Raw genomic sequence first — 14,301 nt, 5'->3', positions numbered from 1 at the left:
TGCTAAAACCAGCAAACTTCGATATTGTTTGGATGTAGCTTATGACAATTATGTTTGTGTTGATTTGTCCTGTACACGTGACATCTATTGCACGTCTCTCCGTCCTGGGAGAGGGATCCCTCCTCTGTGGCTCTTCCTGAGGTTTCTTCCACCTTTTTTCCCTGTTAAAGGTTTTTTGTGGGCAAGTTTTTCCTCACTCGAACCGAGGGTCTAAGGACAGAGGGTGTCACTCCCTGTACAGATTGTAAAGCCCTCAGAGGCAAAATGTGTTTTGTGACTTTGGGCTATACAAATAAAAATTGTTTTCATTTGATTTGATTTGATATATGCACTGTGTGCGTGTGTGTGTACTGTCATTTTCTTGTTTGCTTTATAGTTGGCAAAACATTTACCGAAAACATACAAGGATTATTTTTCCTGTGCCTTTTTTTTATAGCTTTGAGTTTGCCTGGATTTGTTTTAGGGGAGCTGAACACATCCCAGAGATCATTGTTGTATCATTGCAAAAGGAAAAAATCACACCAAAAAACCTGTCATCTTCTAAATATACATATTCCATGCATTTACTCCCGTTCACTCTGGTTCAAGTGTGTAGCTAAAGCCAGGGAAGAGCAGCTTGTCTGAAAGGTGATCTTGTGCTATTCAGAAGATGAACAGGTGAACAAACTAATTTTCTTCTCTGACCATGGAAAAAACAGCAGTCCCTTTGTTTGGTTTCTAAAGATGTATTGGCCTTCATGCAGAGTGCAGCTCGAGAGCTTTTTGTGTGTTGCACACTTAAGAGCAGCCACTCTGTCCTTTCTGCTCACTCGCTCATGCCGCATTTAATTTTTGTAACCAGAGTTTGATATTACTTAAACTATTATTTGTGGCAGCTGATTCAACCCCTATTGACTTTGCCCACATACCCCCAGGCACACACACACATTGAGCCTCTCCTTTCCTCAGTTTTATTTTAACAATGCCCCCCAACCCCTCCTTTGGACACTGCTTGTATAGACTGTGTGCCAAGAGAAGGATTACTGTTTTATATCACTTCTGACATTCTGCTGGATCTCCCTGTGGCTCCAGTTTCTGTGTCTAGGACGGTTTCAGCACAACTTCCATACTTGTTGTCGCCCTTACCTCTGGGGGGATGCTGGCATTGCTTTGTCTCAATGGCCTCAATCAGTTCTCAGCCATTAACCAACTTCTGACTGATATACTGTCTGCATTCTAACTGTTTTACAACAGCTGTTAAACACTAAAATGTTCCAAACACTTGTTGAGTGTATAAGAAGAAGTAACATAATTTCTCTCATATCTGCTAGGAATCACACGCTCAGTCTGAAATTTCAGTGTCACTTTAAAGCCTGAGCTTTTTCCACAGATCACAGTCTTTATGTTGACGGGATGCATTCTTGTTAGACTTGGAAAAATCCTCATCTCCACCTCCTTTTCTCTGTCTCTCCATCTGTTCTTCTGCTCCCCTCTTTTCCCCCTGTGCTTATTAGTTAATGAATTGCTGCTCCTGAGGGCGATGGGAAAGGAAAACAGGCTGGCTCCATGCAGATAGCTGGCCAGGCGCTCAGGTTTCAAAAACACTGGCTCCTGTTGCTCTGACAGCCAATTTGTCCCAGCCTGCGTCCAACAAAAGGCCACATCTGGTCATTAGATCCCAGGGTCTGAAGGACAATGTGGACAGACCGCACTAGATTTGTTGGGTCTTGTTTATGTGTTGAGCCGTTGGAGTGTTCATGGTTACAGAGTTAACCAACAATCATTACCTCCACTTCTTAGATGTTATGTCTCCCTCACGTTCATATATTATACATATATTTATTGTCATATAAGATCTAAAATGGTGTTATTTGTCCAAATTCCACATTTCCATTCAGAAATGGAATTTAAACACCACATGCGCTACAGGCAGTGCTAGTTACACACTGTTCTACATCTTTTCCTTGGATGGTGGAAATGAGTAGCCTACCAGTTTTTGAAGGTGTCCTGTTTCGTTTAAAAATCTTTCAGCCATGGGAGTAAAGAGAGAGTCCACACCATAGTCCCACCACCCTGCTGTGCACCTAAAGTCTTCTCTGAATGCATGTAGTAGCTGGCAGCTGCAGATATGAACAGGCTATTACGGATCTTGACCATGAGCTTGGAGTGTAATAATCCTATAGAATTGTCTGTTTCGCTGTGAGTCATTCATGGATTTGTCCCATGGAGAATTGATTGTGAGATGCAGTAGTTACAGTATATAATGCATTCCTGTGTAGGCTAAAGCAGAAGGAGATGAATGGAACACAACATCTATTCTCTACATAGAACATTTACCTGTCTGCTATCAAAGAAGAAGATATGATATCCCCATTTGGGTTGCTGGAAGATGTTTTTTTTTTTTTTCTTGCTTAAAAAACATTGAAATGATTTATTATTTGCCAAATTAAATTATATTATTTGCTGTCAATTGACTAAGTCATTTCAGACATTTCAGATCTGAATAATGTTTGGTTTCATTGATGCTTTCAGAATAGTGGGTAGTTAGTGCTGCATTTAACTGCGTTCTGCTTCCTTTATAATGCTACTTCAACAATAAGTATGACTTATGTAAAAATATTTGTTATATTTTCCATGACCAATCTCAACTCTGAGAGCCCAAAGTTCTTTCTTATTATCAAACTAATAAGGTTTGATGGTGTTTGTATTGTTCTGATGTGTTTCTCATCTGTTTGCAGATGCTAACCATGAAGCAGCAGCCGAGGCCATTGAGAACATGGCGGACGCAGTCACGCATGCTAGATTTGTAGGAACAGACCCCGCCAGTGATGAAGTCGTCCTTATGAAAATTCTACAGGTACAACATATTTACTAGTAGTAACCAGTAGTTCTTCATAGAAAATATCTTGAGTATTTTATTTATCACTTAGCTCTACAGTAGTTATGGTTTGCAGCATTGCACTGTTAGTGTCATGAATATCTCCAGCTGCATATTTTTCCTTCATGTTTATAGTTAAGTCCCAACTCTTTCTCTGGAGGTGAAGCTCCTTTTTATTTGTCGACAATGTGTCTTAATTTGGTGAACAGTCCTTTTCTGTGCTGGATGAAGAAACATGCATCGAGCGAGTGTTAGTATGATTTCATAACAGTTCCAGTGTACGCATGATTTTTGAAAATGTCCTCATCTCAATAACCTATTCAGTGAATTTGATAGTTGACTGTGGAGTTCAGTACAATCATATAATCCCGTGTTGCAGGTCCTGAGGACTCTGCTGCTAACACCAGTCGGAGCCCATTTGACCAATGAGTCTGTCTGTGAGATCATGCAGTCCTGCTTCAGGATCTGCTTCGAGATGCGCCTAAGTGGTGAGTCACATTTAAAAGGATAACACAAAATCTTACATTCTATAAATTTACATAATGGAGAACTTTATTTAAAATGCCTGCATATGCCTACTCTTGCTCCATTTGCTCTACCAAATTTAGTCTCACATTGATCTTTGTATAAATGTGAAACTCTTACATTTCAGTCTGTTTGGTTCTAAGGTCTGTTTCTCCTGTGTCCACAGAGCTTCTCAGGAAATCAGCTGAACATACACTGGTTGACATGGTGCAGTTGCTGTTCTCCAGGTAAAAGAAAGAAACAGTGGTGTATGAATATGAGTACTGTGTTCAGGTAGAGATAGTGAGATAGAGTGTTTAGCTATACACTCCTGTGTACACGGTGTGTCTTTATGTTTACTCTATTCTTATATATTCAAAGCTGATGCTTGTTTAGGGACTGGAGTGAACTATCCAATCAAAACACTTCATGAATTCTGCTTCAAAGTGACAAAGCTATTTTAAATCACAAATCTTAAGTTGTCACTGAAGAAGAAGAGCAAGCCCGATTACCACTGCACTCCTCCATCACCTCTAAATTCTAGGTGGATGTCTTTCTGCATATATCTGCCTCAGAGGCCTCATTATTGCACCTCAAGCTCATGAATTTCATTTTGTACAGTGCACAGGGTCAATGGGCCACTGATTCACTAATGCCATAATATGATTTCTCCTTTGGCATTTAACACACACACACACACACACACACACACACACACACACACAGACCTCTCTGTCCAGATGCATCAAAGTGCGAGTCACATTCAGTCACAGACAAGCGGATGAGCCAATTGAGCTTTACACTGCTTGTTCTGCATATAGATGAAGCTAACCCGTGCTTCAGAAGTACAGCTCAGAGTCTCATAAATACTAAGAAGCATGCCTACAAAAACATACGCAGCCACTCATACAGAATTAGTATCGCTCGCGAACCCAGACAGAAGCAATCAGGAAAATTGGCCTCAAAACAAGCGTTCATCTCATCTGAATGTGAAGGAGCACACCTGAAGAACAAACAATGCTCTAATAAAGTTATGGTGTTATGCACCTCCTGTCTGAAGGCATGTCTCCACCAAGACTATTTGACGCAGAGTTGTCACAAAGCGATGGGTTATCCTATGTGCAGTGTGCGGTTTTGCCAAGCTTGTCACCACTCGCTCACAGTGCCTCCAAGCATTCTTGGCCTGTTTTTATTTATTGACAGGACTTATATAACACCTTGTTATCATGTCCTCTAACAAGATTTCACCGTACGAAAATGGAAATGGAAAAGCGCAGTAGCCACAGTCGTAAACAGAGGTATCCCTGCACATGAACAGGAGATCTGTTTTGTAGTGTAGGCTTTTTACTACATCCTTTTGATACTGCTCACACACATACACATACGCCCCACACCTCATTTTGCTCATGTTCAGCCCCCAGCCTTGTCCATAGACCCTGCATAATAGAGATGTGAGAGGGTCTGGGCTGCTCCCCTAACCCTCCATCCCCCATCAGAGAATAATGAGCAGCAGCTCTCTTCAGAGTCTTAGATTGCCTGCTGAAAGTATTAGGCATGTTAATCTGTTGGACCCACAGATCATCCAATAATCGTGCTTGCAAGACAACACTCTATTAACGCTGAGTTAATGTCAGGAGGGGGGCTGCCGACTCCTTTCTTTGTTTGTCTGTGTGTATGTGTGTGTGACTGGTGGTGACATCTCATTTCCCTGCAAAGCTTTAGAGTCCACAGAAACCCAGTGGCACACACACATAGTGTAATGCCTTGAGATCAGCAGCCAGCATCAAATGCTTGAAAAGTTGATTGGTTCAAGTTTAAAATGCTGAGGTTCCCACCATGCTGTTGCCTCTTCAGTGGCTTCTTTTACATCCCTTTTGTATTAAATGTTTCACCTGTTTTAGCTTAAAAAATACTTTCAACATTGCTTTGATTTGAGGGAATCATAATTGACTAAGCAGTAAAGGCCAAGATACACTGAACTAAAATCATAGGTTGATTAATCATCAGTTGTCTGCAACAATTATGAAATCTGTTAAACATTTAAGTAAAAAGTCAAAATGGCACAAATTCACTGGTTCCAGCTTGTGTATTTTTATATTTTTTGTCTTTTATGAATCTTAAATTGAACCTTTTTAGATCTTGGACAGACATACAAAAAAAAGACATTTGAATATGTCCTCTTTGACTCTTGAAACTTGTGATGGGTGGTAGATTAATTGTAGTTACAGAATGATTTTTATTCCCTGGAATGGGTCAAGTTCCAAAAGTGCGGGATCCTAGATTTCCTCATGCAACTTATAGTACATTTTTCATTAAACTTTTTTGAACTCCATGACCCCAGTTTGTTTGGTGAGATTACCCCGATGACATTATCATGAGTAAACAACAGTAAGTCAACCTATACCTAGTTATCCATAAGTAGAACAATTAGTTAAGCAGCCATGACAAAATAGACAACAGCCATGTTGACAGTTTGATTGGTTGTTGTATCACACCGGGCCAGGAAAAGCTCTATATTTCAATGAGTGTGCAACATATTTGTAGTATTATAAACCATTTCACCATTTCACTGGTTTTCCAAACTGTAATGATAAAACGTGATGGTAACAATTACAGTTTCATGTTGAAAAAGGTCATGTGTTGAGCTAAAGGACCACTATACTGCCTTCTAACACAAAACTGCTCAGTCTGTTTTGTATCCTGAACTGAAATTTGTCCTTCACCCTTTTCTGTGCATCATGGAATGTGCTCTTGTTTGGAGCAATACACAGCCCCTGATGGCACCATGGAATACATTTTTACTTACAAATTTATCTTGAGTTTTCTGTGCTTATAAGCAGGGCTTCTGGACATAGTCTACAACTTAAGGATAGACTTATGTCGGACGATTGTTTTCCTGTCTTAGTTAAATTGTACCGATATCTTTTTGCCTTTTCAGGCTACCACAGTTCAAAGAGGAGGCCAAGAGTTATGTGGGTGCCAACATGAAGAAGGTAACGAGACCAGGATGTTGAATATGTATTTGCTTACTGTTTTTTTCATTGTCAACATCATGTTGTTTTTTTGTTTCTGTCTGAATGTGTATCTGTGGCTGTGAAATTTGGTTAATGATGTAATTCCATTATTTAACTGACTGATGTGAATGTGTCAGAAAATACCAAGATCAGCCACATTATCCCTGCATAGTCTGTAATCTGTACTGCTCTATTTACTTTACATATCAGGTACAAGTACCTTGATTAAAAATAAATATAATGATTCACTCAAACTTTCACACATAAATGTTTAACACTCCTGTTTTTGGATGTCTTGCTCCTTTCATCTGTTCCCCTTTAATCTCATTTTTGCATATCGACTTTGACTTTTAGTTTGAGTTGCCCATCTTTCTGTGTGTGCCTGTATTTCCATCCCACAGACTACATCCTATGTCCTGGACACTCAGGATCTTATTTGTGCAGAGCAGAGTCAGAATGGCTTAGAGAGGGTACTTAATGTCCCACGTGATTGGCACACTGGCATAGTGCAGGGTTAACATGGCTTCTTGGTGGGAATGCATGACGGTGCATTGGCTGCTAATAAACAGTTTTATAGGGTTTCTTTTAAATTGTCTTTCTCACATCTTGAGCTTATTAAAAAAATATAATTTAGGTTCATTTTTAGAGATGAAAACATATTTTCTGTCCTGTCTCCATTACACAATTTAGTTGCACTAAGTAAAGAAAAGAACGTTAAAGGGTAGACCTGTAGTTTGAGCAGTCAAAGTCCTTAAAGTATTAAATGCTGCCATTTCAGTGCATCCTTTCCTCAAAGTTGAAGTGATAGTTTAAGAAGCACTTCCATGACCACAGACATGTTTAACACACAGCTGACACTTTGTTTACATAACTTTTGAAAGTATCTCTGGGAAATGTACGTAAGTGAGTAAGTCAAATAAAAATAGGAGAGGCAAGTTTAATAAAAATGTTTGTACTAAAACAGTACTATCATATTGTTTTCAAAGTATGAGCTGGAATACACACAGTCAGAATGTTGTTAGAATTGGCCAAAAGGCTAGCATATAGCAAGTAGTTCATAGTTAAAGCCAATTGGAATTAGCCCCATTTGAGACTGTTGTATCAACTACAAGGGATACATTCCTGGATGCACCTCATTGAAAAGATTACTGTCACGTGTACTGGAGACATGACAGGATGCAATTAAAAGAAATTGGACCTCTGTGAATAAACAACTTTTTATGTGCTAGTATCATGGCAACAGAGATGATCACAAGTGATTTTTACAAGTCCAAGTCATATTTTCTGTTTCTAATGAGCATCCTATCATGTGCTGCATGTTAGAACACTGCCTAACTTTCTGTAATGAATTCAAAGCATTAGCTGTATTATCATCACTCCTTTATCTATTAGCAGACAGTTTGGTGTCAATAACTATTTTGTCTTGACATGAACATTCTGCTACAGTATGAACCAAGTGTGGGCTAAAAGCTGAATACAGACTGACATTACTCATGGTTTCAGGAAACTGTTGCCAGCCTTATTAGGTATTTAATATTGTGTAACGTCCAGCTGCAGGTGTGCAGTATTCTGTGACTGTCCCTCATGCAGTGGATGGGAAAGTCCCAAGTAGTTATAGGCTGAAATTGGCTTTTAATTTTGTTTCTTTCAGTTTTTCCACTATTGTTTGAAAACAAGCTACACTGTATAATTACATGCTAATTTGAAATTTCCCTCTTTGGTTTGAATGGCTGTTGTATTACTGTTACACATGGAGTTTTATTGTGAGACCTGAATATTGCACTGAAGCAGTTATTCCATCAGTTGTTGCTTTTGCATGCTCTGTTTTCTTGTCGACTCACACTGCCTGCTCATTAGCTAGCTGTTCATTCTCTAGTGCTTAGAGCCTATAGTGGCTGTGTCTGTGATCTCCAAACCCTGTCCCTGTTTGGGCCCAACGCCACCCATCATACATAAGCGTGCATGCTAGTGTTTTTCATATTGGTCCCACTGCTGACATGTTATCCATCACTAATCACGGGCACCTGCCCGCTCCCCTTCTCTTCTGAGGCTTACAATATCTTGTGGAAAAACAAACGAGTGCAGGTAAGGAAGATGACTTTCAGTGTTTAGGCTGGAGAATCCCTCCCCATAACATTTCCCTCTTCTTTTTTAGGACCTCACTAACCTCCTACATCTTGACTCTGTAAACTTGACTAGTTTCATTGAAGGAATGATCATCTGTTATGAAAGAACAAATAAACGGATAGCTTATTCTGGACAGTCTTGATAATGTGAAATACACATCTATGCTTGTGAATACGTGACCTTTGTGTTCTTGTTGAGTTTTGTTTTTAATTGAATGATGTTTTTGGTTGACACCCTCATGTATATGTCTCAGCTGCTGTATCATATCATGCTACCCACATGCTTTCTCAGCTGTTGCAGGATAGTGCATGTCTCATTTTTTTAAAGGAAGGTCACAAATGGAAACTAAATACACTTTCCTTAAAACAGACTCTAGAAACCTTTAGAATAAAAGCAGAACAAGTGGTAGTGTGTGCAATATTTGTAAGAATGTACAAACTATTTGTAAAAAAATCAGCATTTGTTTGTGTACTGGGATAGTTCAGTATGTAGCTTGGATAATGCTGTGGGAGGGATAATATACAGTTGTTTAATGATGTTGAAACAAGTGACATCACCTAAGAACATTCATAACTTCATGCAGCTCCCTCTGCAGACGTTTTTCACTTGACATGAGGAAACACACTTTGATGTGTTAAAATCTATGAAGTTTCCCTCTTAGAATAAGCTCATCATACCTATCATGTGTGAGCAAAGATTGAATAAAACTGCAAAGCTTGCAGTCTGTCACTGCCGATGCTCACAGCTATTGTTTTCTATTATAGGGAAAAAAAAGAAATCCTATATGATCATCACCTGAATCAGTACTGATGGTCCAGCTGTACAGTGTGTTTGGACATACCTTGCTCAGTAAGCCACTCTTGTTTCCTCTAGTTGAAGATGCGCGCTGGTGGGATGAGTGAGTCATCCAAATGGAAGAAGCAAAAACGCTCACCAAGGCCTCCTCGCCATGTGGTTCGAAGTCCTGCTGGTCAGATGGACCCAACCCAGTCCAGCGCTCTCAGCAACAACAACCTTTCAGGTAAGAGACATGCTATTATAATGATATACAATGTCCCTTTCTCAGTTTTCAGGGCTCTGTAAAAGATTTTACTTGAAAACCCTAAGAAGCAGTGGATAACATTCTCTTTAGAAATCGTCTAATCAGGGTGTCGTTTAGCTCAGTAGGTAGAGCATCTGCCCCATGTACAAAGGCTCGGTCCTTGCCGTGGCTGCCCAGGGAATATGACCTGTGGCTCTTGTCATTCCTTATCTCTCTCTCCCCAGATTCCTGTCACTCTTCAAGCTGTCTCTGTCATATAAAACTCAAAAAGGCCAAAAAAAAATCTTTAAAAAAAAATTTGAAAAATTAAATTGTCTAATCTTGATCTATTTTCTCCAGAAGAAATCTGTGGTGGACCTTACATTTTGCAGTGAATTTTTACACCATGGATGAAGCAATAGTAAATATTTGTGTGTGTGAATTGTAAAACACATCATGTTACACAATTTTATGACTGTATCTTTTTCCTGTCAGGTGGAGTCCCGTTCATTGAGCAAGGCTTTTCCACCTCTGTCCTACTAGCTTCAGACAGTGCTGGTTCGTCCATTTCTAGCCCTACAACCACAGACAGCGGCCTGGACACCTGTTCTAAAGCCACATCCAGGGAAGACCTTTCTGACCTAGAACAATGTAGCTCATCCGCAACAACCCCTAGCACTGCTACCACACTCCTTGGAGCTGAGCCTGGCTCTCTGGATGCACAGGTACAATATGATTATAAACATCAATAGGACGACCAACAATCCAGCATGTTACCAACAAGATTTTCTTTTTTTCCTTATCTCCATATTCATTTTGTTATATTGTCTCTATTGGTGTGTACTCAATTAACACAAGTGAGATCCTTGATCTTTCTGTAGAGGTGATATGTGACTATTTGTGTTCTGTTATGTCTAGTCTGAGGACAGACAGGTTGAACCAGCTCAGTCAGCTTCAGTGGAGTCCATCCCTGAGGTTCTGGAGGATAAAGACTCCATTACAGAGCAGTCAGACAGTACCTCTGTCCACGACATGGACTATGTCAACCCCCGAGGAGTGCGCTTCACACAGTCCACACAAAGAGAGGGTAAGGATACTGTGGGTCTTTCACCTCTGATTTCACTGGTACTGTTACTGTCATTAAAAATATTTTATTACTCTTAATACAGATGAACAGTTTCTTCTAAAAATTACTTAGCTGTACATTGTTTTCTTTACGCACTGAGGACATTTACTTTCAAATTTTATCTTCAAAGTTACTGTGTGTTCGACCTTAACTTCCGTCCTCCTCTTGTCTCCTCTGTAGGAGCATCCCTCATCCCTTATGGCCTGCCGTGTCTAAGGGAGCTTTTTCGCTTCCTGATCTCACTGACCAACCCGCATGACCGCCACAACACTGATGCCATGATGCACATGGGCCTGCAGCTGCTCACTGTGGCACTTGAGTCAGGACACATTGCTAACTACCAGTCTTTATTAGGACTGGTCAAAGATGAGCTCTGCAGGCATCTCTTCCAGGTGAGGTTATTTAAACTTTTGACATAAGAAACTTTCAGCTGACCAGAGATAACCACTTAATAGTCACTGCATTGGTTGACTCTAAGCTGATCAGCTCTGGTGCAATCTTTTGCTTTGATTAGTATTTTCATTAACTTTGAGAAGATGCTGTACTATTTTTACCATGATATGATGGGATATGTTGGCTACTTATGAGCTAAAATATTTGGTACTGGTTGCCTACCAGGAAGACCAACAATCTCTGCCTCGTTTGCCTTCCATTAGTTTGCTTGTCAAGAAATATGTAAAACTGTTTGTTGTATCATTTCTGATATTACAGCACAGTGCCAACAAGTTAAATTACAAAAGTTCAGTTACAGTGAATGAGTGAACTGACATCAAGAACAAAATCAAAAACTAGAATCTGATTTTCTATCTGAAGATTTGAATGTATCTTCTCTGATGTTGATTTCTGTCAGTTGCTGAGTGTGGATCGTGTGAACCTATATGCTTCCTCCATACGAGTTTGCTTCTTGCTTTTTGAAAGCATGAGAGTACATCTAAAGTTTCAGCTCGAGGTAACTATGTAACTAGTTTGTTCATATTTTATAAATGGCCTTTATGCTCTGGACCTAATAATTATCACTCTGTGTGCTGAACTGGCAGATGTACCTAAAGAAACTGATAGACATAATCACGTCAGAGAACATTAAGATGCCCTATGAGATGAAGGAGATGGCCCTGGAGGCACTGGTCCAGCTGTGGAGGATTCCCAGCTTTGTCACTGAGCTGTTCATCAACTACGACTGTGACTTCAACTGCTCTAATCTCTTTGAGGACCTCACCAAGCTGCTGTCCAAGGTAACCCCTTTAAGCATTCATGATCTTAAACAATTTTTAACCACTATTTTGTATTACAAGAAATAATGTGAAATTTCAAAACATTAGTGTGTATCTGCAGGTTTTGAAATGTATTGAAAAAAACTAAATTAATTTCCCTTTTTTTAACAAGAAGCCTACACATATACATAACCATATACATATACAACGCGTTCCGTTTGTGCCACAGCTGTTTATATTGTATCCTATGTGGTCCTGAACATTTCACCAACCTGTTTTTAAAAATGGTTCAAATTAAACTGTCAGATACATTATTTACCTAAAAATGTCAGTTATTACATTTCTGTTATAATAACCTCCAATGATAGTTTACTATCAATTAATATCAATCTATGTGTTGAAAAACTGTTTCCTCCCTTGCTACAGAATGCATTCCCAGTGTCAGGGCAGCTTTACACCACCCACCTCCTGTCACTGGAGGCTCTGCTCACAGTGATTGACAGCACTGAAGCCCACTGTCAGGCCAAGGTAGTCAACAGCACCGATCAACAAGACCAGTCGGAAGCACTGCTGGCAGAGGGAGAAGGTTCAACCAAAAATGGGACAGACACTTCAACTGGTATACACAGATATCAATAACTTCAGGGCAGTGTTGGCCTTGGTTGTACTTTTGTTTGTAACAGAACATATTTTCCTTTTGTCTTCAGATGTTAATAGACTGGGTAGTACCAATGGTCCAAGTTTTCCAAAGGCTGAGAATGCACCAGTGTCTCCACCAACCAGTGGACATCTCATGGCAGAGAAGATGAGGCTGGGTAGACAGGATCAAGGAGACAATGACACTGGTGAGACTGTGATAAGTTTTAATGTTTTGTTTAAGCATTGGGGTTGAAGCCATCAGTTGAAGCCAACATAAATGCTTTTTTGTTCTTGCAGCTGCGAAGAGAGCCCCAAAAAAACCCCAACGGTTCTCTTCATATTTACCAGACTCCCAGGAGTTGTTGGAAATTAGAACTAAGAAAAAGGTGAGAGTGTTGATTGATCTAGATTTATTGTAACATCATACATCTACAACCAAATATAAAATCTACTCTTTGTCATGTGTTCAGCTGCTGGTCACAGGCACAGAGCAGTTTAACCAGAAGCCCAAGAAAGGCATCCAGTTCCTGCAGGAGAAGGGCCTCCTCACTAACCCCATGGACAACAACCAGGTGGCCCAGTGGCTCAGAGAAAACCCCAGACTGGACAAAAAGATGATTGGCGAGTTCATCAGTGATCGCAAGAACATGGAGCTCCTGGACAGCTTTGTAAAGTAGGGTGGAATTTCAGGGCATATTGTACATTTGTTAATCATTGGTCTGAAAGAATGTGCCTAGTACCAAAGAAGCATTGGTGTTTAAATGCCTGTGTTTTGTGTGTTTAAAATTGTTTTAATAGTGTGAATGTTTTTTGCAGCACATTCACCTTCCAGGGACTCCGTATCGATGAGGCTCTGCGCCTCTACTTGGAGGCCTTTAGACTACCTGGAGAGGCTCCTGTCATCCAGAGACTGCTAGAAACATTCACAGACAACTGGCATGTAAGATCATTAAAAAAATGACAGAGGTTTGGATCTGACTGTTCATCTAACAGATTCTGCTCAGCTTGAGCAGAACACTTTGCATTGGAACCACTTTTGGTGATGACTATACTATAATCTGTGTGGGATTTACTGACAGTGACATTAACTGACAGTCACATGACTTTTAGATTGTATTTGAGATGGTATGAATCTCATGACTTGTCTTTAAACTTACTTGGAATTTGACTTGTGTTTGGCTTACAAACAAGAGAATTCTGTTTTGCTATATACACTACATCATATATTAGAACACAAGTTAGTTCACTAATTTCCTGATTTTACACAGACACACAAATGCACAGTTTTCTTCCTTTTCATCCAGGAAAGCCAACCTGGAACATGATTACCTGAATAAATGTTTAACTCTCCAGATTATAGTAGCAGAATGACATAAGCGTTAACTCAGACACATACACAATGGTGGGCAAAGGACAAACTTCACAGGGGGGAATATTTGACTTCTCAAAATAGCAGGGGAGTCATGTGACCTGGGAACTATTCCTAGTAATGTCCTTTTCTTAGGCTGACCACAAACACACACACACACACACACACACACACACACACACACACACGATAAGTAATTTTAGTCAGTGACGGTATAAATGAGTTTTCTACGGAGCCCCTAAAGGGACATGGTGAAAGAAAAAAAGGGACATGGTGAAAGAAAAAAAAATGGAAGTGTTTCTGGTGCGCACCAGAAAGTTTCTCGTGCGCACCAGAAAGTTTCTCGTGCGCACCAGAAAGTTTCTCGTGCGCACCAGAAAGTTTCTCGTGCGCACCAGAAACACTTCCATTTTTTTTTCTTTCACCATGTCCG

General features: G+C 40.0%; 1 protein-coding gene across 3 annotated transcripts in view; it reads left to right on the top strand.

Annotated features, from left to right (window-relative positions):
• The window catches only part of gbf1 (golgi brefeldin A resistant guanine nucleotide exchange factor 1), a 93,016-nt gene that overhangs the window by 57,975 nt on the left and 20,740 nt on the right, over positions 1-14,301 (top strand). For all 3 annotated transcript variants that reach the window (XM_027275914.1, XM_019263763.2, XM_019263762.2), the window contains 15 exons: positions 2,718-2,836; positions 3,237-3,345; positions 3,549-3,609; positions 6,300-6,354; positions 9,376-9,523; positions 10,019-10,248; positions 10,442-10,610; positions 10,830-11,041; positions 11,500-11,598; positions 11,687-11,881; positions 12,287-12,479; positions 12,568-12,705; positions 12,797-12,885; positions 12,970-13,172; positions 13,316-13,439. In XM_027275914.1, coding sequence (XP_027131715.1) covers positions 2,718-2,836; positions 3,237-3,345; positions 3,549-3,609; positions 6,300-6,354; positions 9,376-9,523; positions 10,019-10,248; positions 10,442-10,610; positions 10,830-11,041; positions 11,500-11,598; positions 11,687-11,881; positions 12,287-12,479; positions 12,568-12,705; positions 12,797-12,885; positions 12,970-13,172; positions 13,316-13,439 — 2,144 coding nt within the window. The remainder of the gene's footprint in view (positions 1-2,717; positions 2,837-3,236; positions 3,346-3,548; positions 3,610-6,299; positions 6,355-9,375; positions 9,524-10,018; positions 10,249-10,441; positions 10,611-10,829; positions 11,042-11,499; positions 11,599-11,686; positions 11,882-12,286; positions 12,480-12,567; positions 12,706-12,796; positions 12,886-12,969; positions 13,173-13,315; positions 13,440-14,301) is intronic.

The sequence above is a fragment of the Larimichthys crocea genome, unplaced genomic scaffold (genome assembly GCF_000972845.2).
Source record: "Larimichthys crocea isolate SSNF unplaced genomic scaffold, L_crocea_2.0 scaffold249, whole genome shotgun sequence".
NCBI classification, from domain to species: domain Eukaryota; kingdom Metazoa; phylum Chordata; class Actinopteri; family Sciaenidae; genus Larimichthys; species Larimichthys crocea.
Note: the sequence above shows the minus strand (reverse complement) of the source record. Positions and strands in the feature narration are given on the sequence as shown.